At 36.2% G+C, this 19,779-nt stretch overlaps 1 protein-coding gene across 1 annotated transcript in view; it reads left to right on the top strand.

The window, feature by feature from the left end:
• Positions 1 to 19,779, top strand: part of LOC139709374 (transmembrane protein 198-like) — a 74,192-nt gene that overhangs the window by 31,860 nt on the left and 22,553 nt on the right. Inside the window, exon 2 of the mRNA XM_071621333.1 lies at positions 11,177 to 11,515. Coding sequence (XP_071477434.1) covers positions 11,302 to 11,515 — 214 coding nt within the window. The 5' untranslated portion in view covers positions 11,177 to 11,301. The remainder of the gene's footprint in view (positions 1 to 11,176; positions 11,516 to 19,779) is intronic.

Below are 19,779 nucleotides of genomic sequence, written 5' to 3'. Positions count from 1 at the left end.
TTAGGGGTTTATTATCGCAAATACTCAGTTGTGCCATATTACATGTTGAAAGCGAACATAATTGCATTGTGTCATTATATGCATATATACTGACAATAAACGGCCTGCTCTAATCGTCGTGCAAGCCATTCAAACCAATTTATATATTCAAGCCATTTTTTGAAAAAGCCAAGATGTCTGCTGAAGAATGTTCACATGCTGGTACTGAACATGAACTTGTTTATGGTAAATAGGTGATTGAGTGCGTGCTTGTAACTGACTGAGTGTGCATTGCTAAAGTATGCAATTGTGACTTCATTGAGCATGATTACAGCAAGCCCACATTCTCTGAGCGGTCATTAGTATACGGTCAGTGTTAGAAACTCATGCCCGCTGTGTATTTTAGGCAAAATGAAAGACAGGTTACTGTAAAACACGATATATTCGCGGCATGAATTTTTCGCGAATTGGAGCCGACGGGCTTTCTCACAGCATGAAATTGTCGCAAATTGCCACTGGCATCCAATGCATATTGTGTAGATACATGTACATTGTAAGAACTTTCACGTGCATAATCTTGTGTACGTGATTGCTCTCAGCCAGTCATTTGATGAGGATCTTTTAAACCGTTTTATAAAAAGTTTTAAAGTGATGAAGTAATGAGAATGTGACTGAGCCGTAGCTTGCTGTGTAACCTGTAACAGTATAGCCTGTGAATATTCCAGTATGGTACTGGAAATGGTAAAGGGTGCAGACTATTGTGCATAACCAAGTTCAGTTCACCAGCTGAGAAGTTCATTAACCTGTAGTTCACAGACAGGAAGTAACTAATTTGTGTGGTTATCCCAATGTGATAATAGGGAGTTGAGGACAAATAGAGAGAGAGAGATAAGCACTTCCCGTATCTGTGTAAGAGAGATAGAAGTAATGTTTTACACATTAACTGTAGGGATAACAAGTCAAGGCAGATAAAGAGTGGCCTGTGCTATTGATAAAGTATTGGTCACAATCCCTACGTCACACTGGTCCTAACACCGCAGGACTTTCCCCCTCCAATACCGTCATGAGGATGCTCACTGGGATCCCCCCCCCCCCCACCTTTCCTGCAAAGTAACTCAGGTCCAGGGACAGAATTATGAAGGGAGAGTGACGTAGGGCCATAATTGATAGCGCCCAGTTGTATTCTTCATATTGTGCTCATGCACAAAGTTTTGTTTCAAGTGTTCGGGCCACTACTGCTCAGGGACAGTCCAGACACCAGTGTGGACGGTCAGTGGTAAAAGAGGATGAGATCTCTTGTGACACTCTGAACGATGGGGGGAGTCCAGTGTGAAGGGAGTGGGAGGCAGAGATGTTCTGATCTGTCAAGTTTTTACTCTGGGTTCAGTACCCACATGACATGAGGCAATCAATAAGACTCAGGAAAACCACTTCCTCTGTGATAGGAGATGCTGCCCATGGCTTGCCAAGATTCAGATGGTGGTAGGATAAACCTGTGGTCACTACTTGTTAGATAGTGCAAGTTGATAATAGCATGGACATACGTTTTGTACGTAGTGTTAATGAAGTACCTTTAGCCCGTTGAGGACAAGTCTTGAGTATACTCAGGCAGTGTCTATGGGAAATGTGTGTTGTAGCAAAATCAACCTGTCCTCAACGGGTTAAGCCAGAATACAAACTCCTTTGATGGCTCATTAATTTCTTGAGGCTTCTCAGCAATTAACAATGAAATTCAAACTGAATTCTTTTCAGAGTCGATTACATTTAAAGAGAACAAGAATCCGATGCTGATTCCTACTCGGGTTTAAACCAACAACATTGAAAAGCTGGTCACCAAAATGCTTGCTGCCTGGTGGTCAATACTTTCATCTTCTCTCTATTGAAGGATTCAATCTTGATATTATCAGTACAGGGGTCAACAGGGCTGTGCTCACACACTAGAATGTAAAGATTTTTTTGATGGCTTTTTGCAAATAACCAGTAATTCTTATATGTGGACACAAAAATCACTATTAAATCATCATGATTTGCATCACAATGCTAAAATGAGTCCATCTTGATTTTTTTTCTTTTTTTTTTTAGGGAAGCCCTCATAATGATATGTCTCATGCAGTGTATGTTATGGCGCACAGAGTTTGTTTTTTTTTTTTACTCCCATGATGCAACTCGCTGCACTAGATCCAGGGTGAGGATGCCTAGGGTCATGCTACGTAACGTTCATCACTTTGGCACGTGCAGTTTTTTTATAGATTTAAAGTTGTTTGCTTTCAGCCAAATGAATCTCTCTGGCCTTATGTAAATGGCAGGGAATATGATCAATTTTGGCGTGACGATCAGAAACGTGATAGCTATTGTGTATGAAAGGACCTTTTGGACATCGACTGAGCCTGAGCCTCTCCTCTCCTGACCCCCGTGATACCTGATGACATTGATGCTGCTTTTTTTTTTTTACGTTGTGCAAATGAGGCACTGAAAATTATGATTTGAAAAAAAAGAAAAAGCTAATTAGTCCTTCCCTTTTCCACTGTCAGGACTGAAATTGTTTTGTGGTATCAAACTCGCAACTTTGATAATTTTGGCTCAACTTGTCAGTAATGTCATGGGATGTGTACTGAAAATACTGTATTAATTGAAATGGCAAATCTTTGTGTCTGATGCATCTAGATGTGATCATATCACCATTATCACTGCAGAAAGTAGTCATGGTATGGCATAGTAAACATTTACTGAATTTTGTAAGGGAAACTGCTGTATGATATATCATTAGAAGCTGCAAGGGACTCATTCCTGGTTACTTTGCAATATTAAGAGGGAAAGATAGAGTAAAAAAGTAGAATGTAGGAACTGTGATTTATTGTTGCCTGATAGATGTAATACTATTCTAGTGCATCAGCACTTTTTTTTTGTATTACTTACATAGTAAGTTTTATCCATCTTGTTCCATATATGGCATACATGTATGTATTTCCCTTATTTTTTTGGGGCAAAAATACCAAAGTAGTTAGCTTGTGACCACGTTTGTCTATATGCACAATATATTCATGGTCTGTGTAAAGTCATCTTTTTTTTAAAGCAATGCTCTTTGATGTGCATTCAGTGTTGCGATGGTTGCTTGAGATCAGACATCTCTCTACTGATGATTATTGTTGAACTTAGACTGTGTACAGGGGAAGAATGAGATCGTTTTTCCTGCTGTCTACTCAAGACAAGAACTTACTTTGAAAGAGCATTATGCCCTTTCAAAAATAATGCCTTTAATGAAAGTTGCCAATTGCTTTAAATTTTGCTCGTGGTAAATTTCAGTGAATCTGTCATACTCTTTTGCAGGTGAGCAGGTTTTTTGCATAAATTTTCGTGTACCTAAGAGTATTCCCATGTTATCATTTCTGAGATACTGGTAGTTTTGTTTAGCATAAAATGTGTGAAATTTACAAACTTAGCATTTCCACTCTTGCGGTCAGCTGCCTTAAAGAAGAAATCCACCCCCAAAATGAATAAACTTCAAAAGAAAGAGAAAATATTCTCTACAGAATGACACCAATGATGTTAGACAAAAAAAAAGAAAATCACATTTTCTTTTGATACTCGCACACATTATGAATGCCATAGCGTTTGTAAAGCCTAGTTTCACTGCAGAATAGAATGAGGTTAAGTTTTTTTGAGACAGAATTTTTGAGTCACTTTGTACAATGTATGTACAACTCAGCAAAAAAAGAAAGTAAACACTTTTTCAAGTTTATATTTCTCATAGAACATTTGAGTGAAAGTTAATGTATTATATACCATTTGAAAGGTAATTTGATTGGCTATCAACCTGGTAGGCCAATAAAAAGGGAAACTTTACGCATGAGTGAACGCCATTGTTTTTCTCTTCCAAAGCACAAAAGTAAAAATTGCCAAAATGAAAAAGTTGTCATTCATGCGTAAGTGCTCTCCATTTAACAATAAGAACAAAAGACAAATTTAACGCAACAAAGAACATGAATTAAGTTGCAAAAATTAACCTATGATCTTAATAATATCTTTGAAGCCCAAAGGATCAATAAAGGCTAAAAGATGATGGAGGAAAATAAAGAATTTTCTGTCAAATCCAAATTCAAATGAAATGAGAGAAGAAGCAATATTAATAAAAATGAAAGGAATTTGAATTGATTTCTAAGATTTCATTCTTGAATACTGTAAAACAAGGAATTTTCGCGTGCACTTTAATTTCGCAAATTTCGCGAGCGCCAAGATTCGCGAAATTAAATTGCACGCGAAGTTCTTGTTTACACTATATGCATTGAACGCCATTGGCACTTCACGAAATTTTCATGCCACGAAAAAGGCTGTCAGCTCCAATTCGCGAAAATTTCATGCCGCGAATATATCATGTTTTACAGTATGTCTCATGAATTCTTAGATTATTATTTAAATTACAAGAATTAAGTAAAGATATTCTGTTCATTTAATCATCTTTGTGCCCTTAATCCCTATGTCATGTGAAATTCAAGTTGATATTAATTCTTATTTTCCCTTTTTAGTTTCCGACTTTGATTTTGTTTGAGGTTATAAAGAGATAGATACAACAAAAAACTTACTTTTGCTATTTTACTCATGTCTCATTGTGTTAGACTGATCATTTGTTATCATTGCTCTCTTAAAGGGCATTTGCAAACGAAAGAGAACATGTCAATTTTTGCAATTTTTACTTTTGTGCCTTAGAGGACAAAAACGAATGTGTGCACTCATGCGTAAAGTTTCCCTTACTATTGACCCACTAGGTTGATAGCCAATTAAATTATCTTCAATATGGTATGTGATACAGTGATTTATGTCAAAATCTTCTAAGAAAAATATGAACTTGAAAAAGTGTTAACTTTCTTTTTTTGCTGAGTGTAGAAAGGTTTTGATGGGTTGAATAGCAAAGCAAGACATTCAGATTTAGTATGCTTTGAGTTAAAAACAAGCAATCATCATCATTCCCCACAATACACACGGCAATAGTTCATGGCTTCATTCCCAAATTCACCATAAGTTACACATTTATTGAAGATTTCCTACATCACAGGTGTAGTATACACTTTTTTAAGTGTGTTCGGTTGGAGTTGACAAGAAAAATCATGCTCTCCCCTTCCAGCTCAGCTGTGCATCCTTGTCCAGCAAGCTGAAGGGTCCACATGCCTCCAATCAGACTCTGAGAGAACTGTGTGCCCGTGATAGGAGTCATCACACTCTTGCCTGCACAGGGATTAAAGCCACTGTAATTTGTTCCAGAATTAGCAAGCTACTTTGGTAAGCAAATCTAATTCTGAGCCACTTGCATAGTTCTCGCCAGTAGCCTGATGAGCAGGAAGTGGCCAACGTTCTCCATGACATGTGCGGATCCACTGTAAATCAGCTACAGACATGTGGGACTCGCCAAGGAAATTCTGGTTCCATTCCTATTAGAATGAAGTATCTTTTTTCTTTTGATATCGCATAATGAAATTGACCACCGCTGAGAGTGACTCAACCCTTCTTATTGGCCCAACTATTTATCTACAGAAGAAGGGACAACCCACCTGACTTCAGGTCAATTAAGGACGCTGTGATAAAGACAAAGACTGAAACCCATGGGTTGTCTTCTCCTACTTACAGTATAATGCAGTTTAGGTTTGCAAGGTTAGCCAAGGATGACTGAATGAGGCTCTGAATGTGCACTGTACTACACTCATTGCTGACACTCATGAGGAGCCCACCAGTATAGTTCTCTCAGTCTCAGAAATTTGTGTTTACATTGTATTTACTTGCATACAATGTACATCTCATTTGAATGTGGAGTAACATCAGATGTGGCTGCCTTCATTTGTGTATTGTTTTTACAGCTCAATTAAAATCCCACTTTGGATGTGTTTCTTCTTTTTTATCATTGTCAAGTTGTCCTACTAGAGGATGAAGTGCTCTCATGCAAAAACCTCCATTTCCACAAGATTTCTTGAGCTTATGGCATTCATTATTTGTTGATGTACCAATGTATTTGATATTGAATGCTACCTGTTTAAATAATTCAGTATCCACTAGTGAGGCCAAACATACAATATGCCAATACATATGCATGGATATATACACACACATGGTTGAAAGTCTTGTAATGTGTCTAAAATAAACTATAAAGAGTAAATGCCTTTTTTTTTGGCTGCTGGCTCTCGGCCAGGAGAGCTTTGGTAAACAACAAAGTAAAATTTTACAGAGTTCTACCCCAAGTGTCGGAAAAATCTGAAGAAAAAAAAATCATGGTCATGTTTTACGAGAGTGTTTGTGAAAATTGTGTTGTAGAAACATAGGGAAAAGTTTCTAGTACATATCATGCATTTTATGTTTTAACTGCCTTATCCAACTATTGTTCTAAAGTGATTGTTGTGTGCCCGAGATTGCATTTTGAAAGTTTGATTTGTCAGAAGGATAAATGATCCAATGATGTTTTATTCATCACAGTATTATTTTAATTTCTGTGGTGTGGATCAAACTCTATTTTTCACCCTTGTTTTAAGGTGGAACTCCAGCTATGTGGCATAATGCTGTGCATTTTATTTTAAGCACCTATAAACAAAGACATGCTTTCTTTCAGTATTGTTCTGCTACAACACGAAGTTCTTTTTTTTTTCTTTTTTTTTACATTGATGTAATGCACATACGTCCCTATGGGATGCATAATACAATGTATGTAGGTAGTGTCTTGCTCTGTGCCATCATGGAAGGGAGGGGAGTGGGCAGAGAAAGTGAGAGAGGCAGCAAGTTTGAGGGTGGGAAGGATGTGAAATGTCGTCATTCAGGGCTTCCATCTATTTGTGGCTGCAAGAATTGTGCTGCAGAACGTATGTGCTGTGAGACATACAGTGTACAAAGATTGTAGATGTGCGTATGTAGACAGCGGATCATAATTTTTGTGTGGTCTTGACACCAGCACTCCTGGTCTATTTTGATCTGAGCCAATTATGAAAGCGTACTGCGCATGATGTGCAGGTCTCCATCCATGAGACGGATAATTTGTGCACAAGTGTACAAAGCTAGACAAGATGTTGCATAATCAGAATTTACTTCTACCACTGGTTCTATTGGATTTAAATCTTCAGGTGCTATTGGATTGGAATCTTTCTGCTGTCATCTCCTTTTCTTTGTCACCAGGAATTTATTTGTATCATGGACTAGCATGTGCAGTAATGGATTGATGCCTTGTAGCCTGCCCTTCTGTCTGTCTGTCTGTCTGTCTGTTTGACAGGCCAATAAATCCTGGCCATGCCCCACAATGGATAAGAAGCAGGTTATTTTTTGTTTTTCTGTTTTGGGGGTCATTCTATCTGAAGGTCTAATCAAAGTTGTACTTTTGAGTGATTTCTGGAGCATTTTTTGTAGTTGAACTTGAGTGAATTGTATAGTGTGTGTTGTATAATGTATGCTCATCCTACAAATTGTATAAAAAAGAGAACTTGGAAACATGTTTAACTGAATGAACCAACAGACTGTATAGCATATAACCAAAAAGCTATATATGTAGGGATACTTTTTTTCCCTAAGGTTGATGAAATGTGCCATTATTTATTTCAATTAAGCATTATACATCTGTATTACAAGTTTATGAAAGCAAAACATGCTGTTGAAAATCCATAAAATCTTGGCTGTGATGAGCGAATACAGGCACACTAGTTTGAGCTTGTCAGTGATAATTACCCGGGGTAGCTTATTGTATGGAGTGGGATGAATCACTTTCTTATCACTTTTGTTTTGGACAATTGTATCTAACTCCTTAGTCATCTCAATTGATTAGTTTAGAAACTGTATAGTGAAAAAAAGTGCTCAACTGAAAAAAAAAAAAGACCTGTAAGAAATGCCAGCATCAGTGCCTGTTAGACAAAGTCGATCTTTAAGTTGTGATTACATGTACTTCCAAGTTGACTTTAAATGTGATGTTTCTATCATGGGCAGTAAAGTACTGTATGCAGTGCAGGTATTCCAACACCCAGTGTAGCACCCTGTTGTGGGCTATGTACAGCATCTGACTCATGCAGCTTCTGGAGTGACTCATAAAGATTCTCTGAAGTCTTGACTTGATATTACATATGTATGAGTGTGGTTCTTGTGGATGGGCAAATATTGGCATTCTTGATTTGCTTTTTCCCCCCATCTTGCTACTCAGAAAACATGGTGGGTTTGTCTTGCGGTACAATCTGGTCTGTAAAGGGAGGTTCTTTTGATCTCATGCAACAGTTCATCTTTTGTAGTTTTGTTATTGAGTACGAAACCTCTAGCAAAAGAATGAAAAAGTAAATAAAGTTGTATTGAACGGAAACACTCTTTACCAATATGTTGTGATGCATAAGTAAACAGACAGTGATAATGGTTGGCGTTGAGTATTCATATGAATCATGTTTTCCCATATTAATGGTCACCATTGGATAGTCTTTAGCCCCTAGTTTGTTAAAGTAGCCTTTATACAGTAGGTATTTGCTACTTGATCAACATTACAGAGGAGGATACCAGTCCTTGCTTGTTTTGTATAAAGTTAAGAGTTGCTGGTTGACTTCTTTGAGTCAGCTACAGGCATAATGCAGTTAGAAACAGTTCATGTCAATAGAGGTGGGCTATAGAGGGTCAATTTTAGGTCATATTTTCAGAACATGCTCATCACACCTTAGTTTGATGACTTTTTGCCTACTGACACCATTTTTGAAAAAAAGAACGATAAAAATGCAAAATGCGGGGTGCCCTGGCCGAAATCGTAAAAAATCCAAGATGGCCGCCGTTTTGGCTTTAAAAAGACATTTTTGGCTATAACTCGGCTATTTTTTGGTCTATTGTGATGGTTTTGGTGTCTAACCCCATGTTTTAGGGGTCAAGGAAATGGATTATCATGATAATTTTAGTGAAAAACCTAAGCTTCTACATGAAACTAACCTTTTTCCCATATTTAGGGTTGAATTTCCTTCTCCTTTACCCCTACCCCAATCGCCATTTTTTGCCTTTCCCCCCCCCCCTTTTTTTAAAGTCATGTTAACTACCATACTTTTAATAACAAGTTCTAGCAATCCATTTTTTTTTCTACCGACAATACAGCAAGAAATATACAAATAACTTACGGTATACATGTATGTGTCATGCCAATACTGATATGTGGCTGGTGCATTCAGAATGCATGGTAACTGTGGAACCAGTATTAGATACTGTATCTGCTTTATAGTGTCCATTAACATTTTGGTCCTAAGACCTTTAACAATATATATAAATAATAACAAATAACTCATTATATATGGTTTACATATGTGTCATGCACATATCGGTATATAATATAGTGTGGCTTGTGCATTCAGGATGCATGGTACATTGTAACAGAAGCCAGTGCTTATACTGTATCTGCTTTGTAGTGCTGATAAACATTTGGTATTCAGACCTGTAGTGCATGACACATATGTAAACCATGTATAATGTAAGTTATTTGTATTTCTTGCTGTATTGTTGCAAGAAAACACCATATTGATAGCTAGAACTTGCTATTAAGAGTATGAAAGTAGTTAACATGACTTGAAAAAAATATGGAAAAAAGTGCAAAAAATGGCGGTTGGGGTAGGGGTAAAGGAGAAGGAATATTTATTATCATATCTATTTATTTATATTGTTAAAGGTCTTAGGACCAAAATGTTAATGGACACTGTAAAGCAGATACAGTACAGTACTGGTTCCACAGTTATCATGCATTCTGAATGCACCAGCCACATGACCAGTATTGGCATGACACGTACATGTATACCGTAAGTTATTTGTATATTTCTTGCTGTATTGTCGGTAGTAAAAAAAAAAAACAGATTGCTAGAACTTGTTATTATGAGTATGGTAGTTAACATGACTTGAAAAAAATACGGAAAAAAGTGCAAAAAATGGCGGTTGGGGTAGGGGTAAAGGAGAAGGAAATTTAACCCTAAATATGGGTAAAAGGTTAGTTTCATGTACATAGAAGCTTAGGTTTTACACTAAAACTATCATGATAATCCATTTCTTTGACCCCTAAAACATGGGGTTAGACACCAAAATCATCACAATAGACCAAAAAATAGCCGAGTTATGGCCAAAAATGTCTTTTTAAAGCCGAAACGGCGGCCATCTTGGATTTTTTACGATTTCGGCCGGGGCACCCTGGATTTTGCATTTTTTTTCGTTCTTTTTTTCAAAAATGGTGTCAGTAGGCAAAAAGTCATCAAACTAAGGTGTGATGAGCATGTTCTGAAAATGTCACCCTCTATAGCCCACCTCTAATGTCAATGTTAGAGTGTTGTTTTTTTTAAATAAATGAAAACATAATAATACAAGAGATTTATATTGCTGGAAATATTTTTGATAGTCAAACTCCATATATATTTTTGATCTGGTATTTGATACAAGTGTACTTGTATGTTACTGTAATTTGTAATTTGAGAGCTTGTTATAGTTACAGCATTTCTTATAATGCATTTACAATTTAGCTTGAAAGATGGCATTGTTTTGATATCTTGAAATACATTTTAATGTAAATGACCATTAAATACACATTATCAATTTGCCATAATGATGGGAACAAACTAAGGCAACCATTCCTGGAAATGAATCCTTTTTTCAATACTTAATATTTGCAACTAAAAAAAAAAAAAGAATTAACTATTTTTTCAAAGATATTTCCTTCATAGTATTATAATTGCTTGTGTTATTTAACATTGGTATAGCTATCTACATTTGTGAAAACATTAACTTACTACTGGTGTTCTTTTTTTTTCAAAAAGAAAGAAAGCGGATAGCACAATGTGTGCTTTGTTGATGTAAATCAAGTAGAAAATAAAGGAGAGCAGCAAATGAGAAAAAGGGATTTGATGAAAGTCATATCTCATACGTAGTGGTACTGTAGAAGCTTCTACCATATTCACAATGGTTCTATGGAAGATGGGCAAATTTCTTCTCTCTTAATGTTATGTCAGTTTGTAAAATCATTGGCATGAACACGTTAAAAGTCCAGTTATTTTTGTTCTTAAATTTTAATGATGAAAAAATAAACAGCCCGTAATTGTATATTTGACTATCATTAAGTGGGAACATCATCCCTTTTTGCATGTTCTGAAGAAAAAGAAATCTTGTAGTACATTGAGTGCAATGCTCTGTAGTGAACAGATGGTTGATGATGCAACATTTCCCCTCCTTTTTTCTTTGCTTACTACAGCATACAGCATGAAGTTCCATCTCAGCAAGTGCTGTCCAACAACACAGATGACCCGTGACACCTGGAAGGCATAACTCAGCTTGTCATAATCAGTTGGGGGCTCACCAGACAAAGGGTATTCTTCCATGGACCCCTCTGTCATATCTTCGTCATCTTCAGATTACTCGTACCAGGCTCCAATGGATATCTCCAATGACACCATCGGTCCCATCTTTCCCTCCTCCTTCTCCCCCACCCTCCCACCTCCTGAATGTGGAGTGATGAACTACCACTACAATGTACCTACAGCAATTGTGTGTGGCATCAGCTTCATCTTTGGAATTATCTTTAATTTCTTTGGTAAGTGGTTCTTTTTGTGCAATATTTTAATGTCTTCAGCATTATATGTGAAAGATAACTGCATGGTTGAACATTTTCAAATACGGGTAAGGTGCAGATATCAATGAAAGTGCACATTACAGTGTTATTGAAATAAACATATAAAATTCGCTTTTCTAGCATAATGAAAGAGCACTCGACTAACCGCTTTCAGAAAGCAGGGGGAATAATTGCTACCCTTAACTGAATGTCACAAGTTGATGGAATGTGTAATTTTCATGAAAAAGGAATTTTTGTGGAAGTCTTTTATATTTTCTGTTGTCCACACATACGTCATAACCTAGCTAGTAGTCTCCTCATCCAGCAGTTCCAACACCAAAATTTTAACAATTCTTAACTTTTGCATCAATTGTCTGATTTTCCTCAAACTTTCACTGATATGTTCTACTAATGTTGCTGCTTTCACTCAATCCACATTTCTCTTTGGGTTTGGGTTTCCTTTAAGTGGTTCCTGATTAGCGGGTGAGCACTGTACTGAAATAATGTGCATGCAGGAAGTATCACTGTGTGGGTAATATTAAAATAACTCACAGGAGAGAGAGGAAAGAAAGTGGCAGAGTGATTGGTTAGATCAGAAATCTAGAGGGGCTCAGCAACTGCCATGTGCCTTTGCAAGCAAACTGCCTCCAGCTATGAAGAAAACTTGAAGAGGGACTGACCCCAGTGCATTTTATTTCCAGCAATGCAGTTTGGACTTTAATAGTGAGCATGTTCGTTAGTTTATTCTAAACTATGACCTGCTGATATTGATTTTTATATTCCACATACTAAGAAGGTTGCAATAGGATTGGTCCAGAGCTGATCACGTGATGAAGCGTAGTTTTGCCCATCACATCACCTGGGAAGAAAAGTTCGTTACACTCTATGTTGATAGTCCCTGTTGTTTCGCTGATCTCCACACAGCCCACACAGTCCTAATGCAAGATGAGTACGCGCGAAATAAAAGTGCGTTGCACTGTGGACTATCATGTGACCTAGGTCACTTGATAGTACACAGTGCAACGCACTTTCACTTCGGTGCCGCGCGGTGCGCGCAGCAAATTCATTGTTTTGTCATCTACTCTACGCGCACACGTAGCCAAAAAACCTAAAGACAGCTAAAACGTTTTCAGATGTGGAATAAAACCGGAATTTCTAGGACCCTAGATGTGGAATATAAAGCAAATAATCAACTTTTAGTTTCAGGCAATGAGACAAACTATCACGTCCTCAGCGATCTGAATGTGTATGCTATCTTTCCTCAGCTGCGCTTCGGAAAGATAGCTACATCCAGATCGCCTCGGAAGTGATAGTTTGTCCCATCACCTTCACCAACGTTGATTATTTGCTTACTATACATGTAGACATTGAAAATGATAGGTCTAGACCATTAATTGAATATCACAAAGTTAACATTTTCAATGAAATTTTCCCAGGCAGTGAGTTTTATATGGCTCGTGTACGAGAGATTGCAGTATCCAGGACTCTGCTGTGAATGTATCAAGGATGTGCACATCCTTTTGGACATAGGGCATTGATCCTTAAACATTAAGATTTGTAACGAGAAAGTTATCAATGTTTACTGTATGTTGTGTCACACCAATACAAGTGACCATATCTGTCTTCTGTAAGTAAAATCATGATAGTGTCTAGTTTTCACTTGGTCAACCCTTTGAAAAAGTGCTCCAGGCTTTGATAGTGTGCCACTCCTCAGTGTTTAAATCCCACATGTATTTGATAGCAGCTATCAGCAGGCAGAGCCGGCTTCCTGGTACATACTCCATCCCGTCAGTAGGACGCAACCTGTCTCGGTGATTTAGTTCACTTTCCTGCACATTACCTGTTTGTGCTCTAGCTTCTAGTCTACCTGTGACTCATCAGCTATTGTACAATGTACATGCATGGCTCTCGCCAGTGCCATTTTGTTCAGACTGAGTGGATTCCATCCAGACATTTCCATAGATCAGACATCTCTGCTACACTAATGCATAATACTTACAGAATATGTGATCCATCCCACTTATCCTGGCTGTGTAATTCTTTGGGTTTTTTTTTTTCTTTAATATATCTCCAAAGTGATTCTGTAGATTTCCATGGTAGATACATGGTATGCTGAATAAAGGTGAAGCTTGGTTTTAAACAGCACCATATGGTAAATACTCGGATCACCTAAAAATATGATCTCAAGAAAAGATGCTGAAGAAAAAAGATAATATGATGGCTCATCCCATGCAACTTCATAGATTCAAGCAGTTTGAGAACAATTCACATAGGACACAGAGTTCATTTTTACTTATTTGAAAGGAAGACATTGGGCAATATGTCTCTTTTAGCCAAAAAAAGGAAAGGGAAAAAAAAGAGTTGCCCTTACTTTGGTGGCACTATAATGACAGTATGATTTAGTGCCCAGTGCATTGTGCAAATATGTTACCATGAAATGCATACATACAACATCACATACAAGTTTTAGCTCTTTTGCTCTTGACTCAGTTTCAATGTTTTAATCAACTAGTAATACACCATACTTGTACTTGTGCAGGTAATTGTAGACAAAGGCAGCCGAGGTTCATAGTATAACAAATGAAATAATGTACTGTAACTCATACTATGCAGTAAACGAAGGCAGCCTAGGTTTATAGTATAACAAATGAAATAATGTAACTCAGACTATGCGGGGAATAATTTCTTCTTCTTGAAATTGAATAGCACTTTTTAGTTGATAGACATACTTTATATTTTGAACAAAATGGTATACAGTTCCACGCAGTGAAATTGCTACCCAAGTAACATTTTGTATAGCAGTCATATCCAATCTCATCGCCATATGCAATACCAGGAAAATTGTTCCGTGCTATGTTACAGTTATCATGTCTCTCAGCCATTAGTACAGTGCTGTTGGCCACTTTCATTGTGCTATTGATAGATACACATTGTCTTAAAGTACTAAGTAGTCTTGGAAACACACAGTAGACTTGCCTTGTTGGTTCTTCTTGGTGACTCATGATTCTTTCTAGACAGTAGGGGAAAGAAGAATGGATCAGAAATTTGTGTTGCCTTGTTTTATGTCTGCAGTAACACTTGTGTTTTCAGACCTTCATTTGTTTTTAAACTTTGATGAATTAACTACTAAGGAAGGAATAAGTTCAAAGCTACCTTTTTTAACAAGGTAATTAATCTTTTTCTGCCAAGGTAGGATGTTTTTGAATATATTCATTAAAGAAGGAAACATTTTTGCAGCGAGCATTTCAACCTACTCTTGTAGCAAACAAACATCAGATGTTATAATGTTCTCATAATTGAGATCATACATGTACCCCCACCCAACCCCAAAAGAAAAGAAAAAATGTGACTAGTAAATGAAAAAAAAAAGTATGTGTACATGTATATTATCCCCTGTATACTGGTCGTGCTTAATTGTACGCAGTAATTTTGCTGGAGGTAACGCATGTCTCTTGTATGTACAGTATAGGAATGAATTGCATATTTACAAGCAATAGCAATATCCACAGCAACAGACTGAAAAGTGACAAGACGTACAGTACAGCTTTTAAACCCATATAAGCAACCTGTGATACAAAGCATGGATGACTCATGACATAGAATTCAAACAATTACTGGTAAATAGCCATTGTAGGTGCCTTGTTTTGCTTCAAGGGTGATATATTGACATGAAAGCATAGCATCATGATTCATTGTGTTGAATGTGCAATGTACACAAGAATAGAGCAGACAGTCGCCAAATAATAATTGTTGCACATACAGTAACTGTACAAAACTGTACATGGGAACTTGAGGAGCCCCTAGAAAGACCAGGGTGTACATTTAGGTGTATATTATGATGTAATTTGAATGTCTTGTACTGTGTCATAAACAAACTGAGGGTATTTACAAACTTATCTAGGCAGTACCAAAGACAAAAATAAAAGTTCATACACAATGGTATATCTAAAATCATATGAATGATAATTATTTCTTGGCGGAAGGTCTTACTGGTTTTGGGTGTTGAATGTTTCAGAAGTATACATGTAGGGGTAATTGGGAATCAGAATTAGGGCTGTTACTGTGATGGCATTAATGCAATACATTGCATAATGCTATTTTTACCATTAATCTTTAACATTGAAATGAGAAATCTAAAGTTAAAGAAATCATGCTTGAAAACATGTTCAAAAGAGACTAATTTTCAGTCTCTTTCTATGGATTTTTTTTTTTTTTTTTAGGTCTATAAACATGATTGCAGAATTTTTTCAAATTTCACCTCCAAAACATTTGTCATCAAAGTACGTTGTACATGTTTGTTGTTGTTGTTGTTTTGTACAGCTGAGTATTGTACTCAGCACATCTCATGAATGTCAGCATATCTCATAATGACATTTAGATGTCAAGTTTAATGTGACCATTGTTAATATTGAATGTCTTCTCATTCATTTACAGGGAGCAAGAACAATAATGTTTATTTATGTGATAGCAAAACTTTGCAGTTTGACAGTTCATTTATAATATTCCAGTAAATCACTGTTGTTTAATGAAGATGTGCGCATGAATGACATGTACTTTAAACATTTCAGTAATGACCATGATGTGTACTGGATGCTTTATAACTCAAAATTACTTTCAACAAAATACAAAATATGTATTCTACTAACCTAGCGTCTTTGATGTTTTCAATGAGAATGTTAAATAGTGCTCTTTGCTGATATTTTCACAAGTCAATTAGTTTAAAGCGTTTAATTTTGAACATTATGAAGTTATGCTTGAAAAGGGAGTGATAATTTGTACATATTGAACACAGGTATGATAGTCAATGATCAATGCTCAACTCATTATCATTGTATGTTTATAAAGGTTGTCTTCTTAATTCATTGTCGTTGTAAGGGTAATGCTATCTTGGAAACTATTCCTACAGCTTGGGGTTGCATGTAATTTTCAGCTAATGGAAGATGGGTAAGAGGGAGTGAAAAGCATGAGAGTCTTCATCCATCTTTTCTGATTCTTAATTCAATACCGAAAGTCTTCATTCATTCACGTTTGCTGATTCCTAAATTCAATACCTGAAGCATGAAATTTGAGCATAGCACCAACCCGAGGCATCACGCATAAAATTGAGCATGGCGCTTGACGTCATAGAACACCTGTGTCCCCAGTCCTTCGAGGGGTAGGTCAGTATCCCTTCTATGATTTCTGAATATGATGCATATCCTCTGTGAATGCATAATTCATGATTTTAGACTACAACATGATATCTTTTTTTATATCAGGATATGATACATATCTTTATCTTTTAGCTCTGTATACTTTGATACCTGCAATGCAGAGTAAAATTCCCTTTATACACAGCTAGAATTTTGATACACAGTGAAAGCCTCTTCATTGTGTAGCTGTGTATTGTTGTTGGCATTTTATGTGTTGATATGGGATCTAATTGTGTACATACATAGGATACTGGACAAGTTGACCTGCACAAATCCTTATCTGTAGTCATATCAGTCCACACTTACAAGGAATCAGCTTTCATGACATGTACAAAATTTACATCACAGAATTAGTTCAGTCCTCGGACCTAAAGTTTTATTCAAAGCTTTACTATTTGTAACCCATTGCTACTGACTGATATAATTCCGATTGCTTATCTAGAGTTAGGAAAACTATTAGAGAAGCTCACTGCCAAAAAGAAGTAGGGGCTTTAGTATTATGATTACTTCCTGTTCAAATTTCAGATATATACAAAATTGTTTTTAAATTGGAAACATTTATTGGTATTTTGATTCTGAAGCATGTTAATTTGAGCTACAACTACAAATATGTATGAATGCCTGATCCCAGCAAGCTTACAGTAACTACTTCTGAACATTAGAGCTATTTTTTTGAAACCATTTCAAAGAGTCTAGTTGTTTTTAGTGCAATGAAAGGTTGTTGTAATTTGAATTTCATATTGTTTGAAAGCTTCTGCAGTCTAGAAAACTTGAAATACTTATTATATAACAACACTGTTATGTGACTATCACTATCAAGTATTGTGGATCACAGTTTATATTTTTCCTTTAACAGATGATTCAAAGGGCTATCTTTATAGCACATATTCTTGATGCCATCAATAATGAACTCTCCGTCTGACATATTACAAACATAGATCCAGTGCAATAAAAATCTGAATTTACCCTTCCCCTTGCAGGGCAATCATGTTTGAGGAGCTTACAGTGCAATCACCAAGCAATAATATGACTCTAATGCTCTTTGCTCGCCATACATGAAACCACACTTCTGAGAGATAGTGTTGCAATACACATTACTGCATAAGATTTGATTGGTATATTGAAGTGTCAAGTGGCTAGCATGCCCTTCTCATATGCCAATCCCCTCTTTCTTGCCCCACCCAACATTCTTCAGTACACAGCTGTGCAATCCCTACAACCTAATCAGGCAACATGGGATTGTGAGAAGCATGTTCCTTAATCACAAACCCACATACACCTGGTATCTTATTTACAAGTGTCATTATTGCAATTAGCAAGCAATATTTTAATCCAAGCTGTGGATTATGCCCAAGTTGACCTCTGTTTTTGGTTAAGAGAGATGAAACCAGTCAGGGACTGTACATTGCCTTCATAAACTCTACATGCTGGTTTACTTGTCATCATGTAGACTTCAATAAACTTCCAATTTACAGTTTAAATGTAATTAATGATATGTTTCTGCCCTTTTATCGATGTGCACATCACTTGATTTTCCTGCAGAAGTTCCTTGGAAAAGAAAAAAAAAATGGTTTTAGACATATTTCTAAGAATGTTTTCAGGACAGTAGAATATTTCTCCTCAAAATTTGAATTGTCACTGCAAGTGACAAAGTGATTATGGTATAGTAACTTACATGTGTAGGTGTCATATGTTGTATTAAACCATTGATACAATAATGATTCTATTTCAACAGGATAATATTCCCTTTTGCCTAGAGAGACTGAATTCGAGATGTGAATTGAATTACTGTGAAAAATGTATGTCACCTCAGAAAGGGATAGAGTGTCTGCATCACGACATAACAATTAGCATTGAAAGTTGAGCCTTTTGAAATACTGAAGTTCAAAGGATAAGACAACAGGCCATCTTATAAAGCTTATGGTTGTATGTTTTACACACTTAATACATTCATCTACAAATTACACCAAACCTGACCTACTGGAGCAAAATATGAACTATCTATTCCTACCAAATTCAAACAAATGCATTTTTGATATTGTGATTTTTGAAAATAATTTTTTCTATGGTTGAATTGTAAATAGAACTCATGATGTATGTCTAATCAATCATACTATCAAACTGTTGTATAATTTAGCTAAAGGTAAGACACTGAAATCTACTTGGTGATCTAATTTGCAAATTTACTTCATGCAGTGCGTGGAGGATATACCCAAACAATTGCAATTCAGTGAACTATGTTTTGTATGGCAAAATACAGGATGCTGTTCATTTCCCTCTTTTATGACCTGGGCAAGTCCAGCGTCACGGACATTACATTTCAGACATTTTTTGACACTTTATGAGGTTAGTTTTAAAAGAGAAAACATTTATTTGAAGCTAATACTTGGTGATCACACACCACTCATCTAGATAAAACAACACTGTGAATATAAGAAAAAAATATACAATCGTTGTTTAATTATGCCAGAAAATGTTGTGCGTCACGGACATTACATTTTTCGGACTCAACTCTTTACATGCCAACAAATAGTTTACAAACTCTGTGAGTTTAATCATCTTAATAAGACATTTTTCCTTTACAATGAATGTTTTGATATTGCTGTAACATATTTCAAACAAATTAAAATTAAAAAGTGTTTCAAATGACAATGATGGAAAGAAATCTGGCGTCACGGACATTACATTTTGAGCGTCACGGACATTACACTTTTGTCCACTTGTTAAAAACTGAAATTAAGGTTAGTGAAAAACTATTTTTTTATGCTTTTTCTGAAGCAAAAGGACTGTAGGGTACATAAAGATACTTTTTAGTCCATTCTGTGAAATAAACAATGTTTTTCAGTTTCCATGGCAACAATAAACAACTCAATATTATTTAATAAAAGTATATAGATATGGTAAAATTAAAGTATTTCACAATTTAGACTATTCTACATGGTATGTCTTCTACAATCATCTAAGAATACATAAACACTGTCATTGAAGCAATCCCTAAAACTTAAACTGAAAAGAAAACTCAAAGAGAAAAGTCTTAAAACGTCACGGACATTA

The sequence above is a fragment of the Diadema antillarum genome, unplaced genomic scaffold (genome assembly GCF_040938485.1).
Source record: "Diadema antillarum isolate AM-2024a unplaced genomic scaffold, OU_Dant_1.0 seq00001428_RagTag, whole genome shotgun sequence".
NCBI classification, from domain to species: Eukaryota; Metazoa; Echinodermata; class Echinoidea; order Diadematoida; family Diadematidae; genus Diadema; species Diadema antillarum.
The sequence above is the reverse complement of the archived record's forward strand: the minus strand, read 5'-3'. Positions and strand labels throughout refer to the sequence as shown.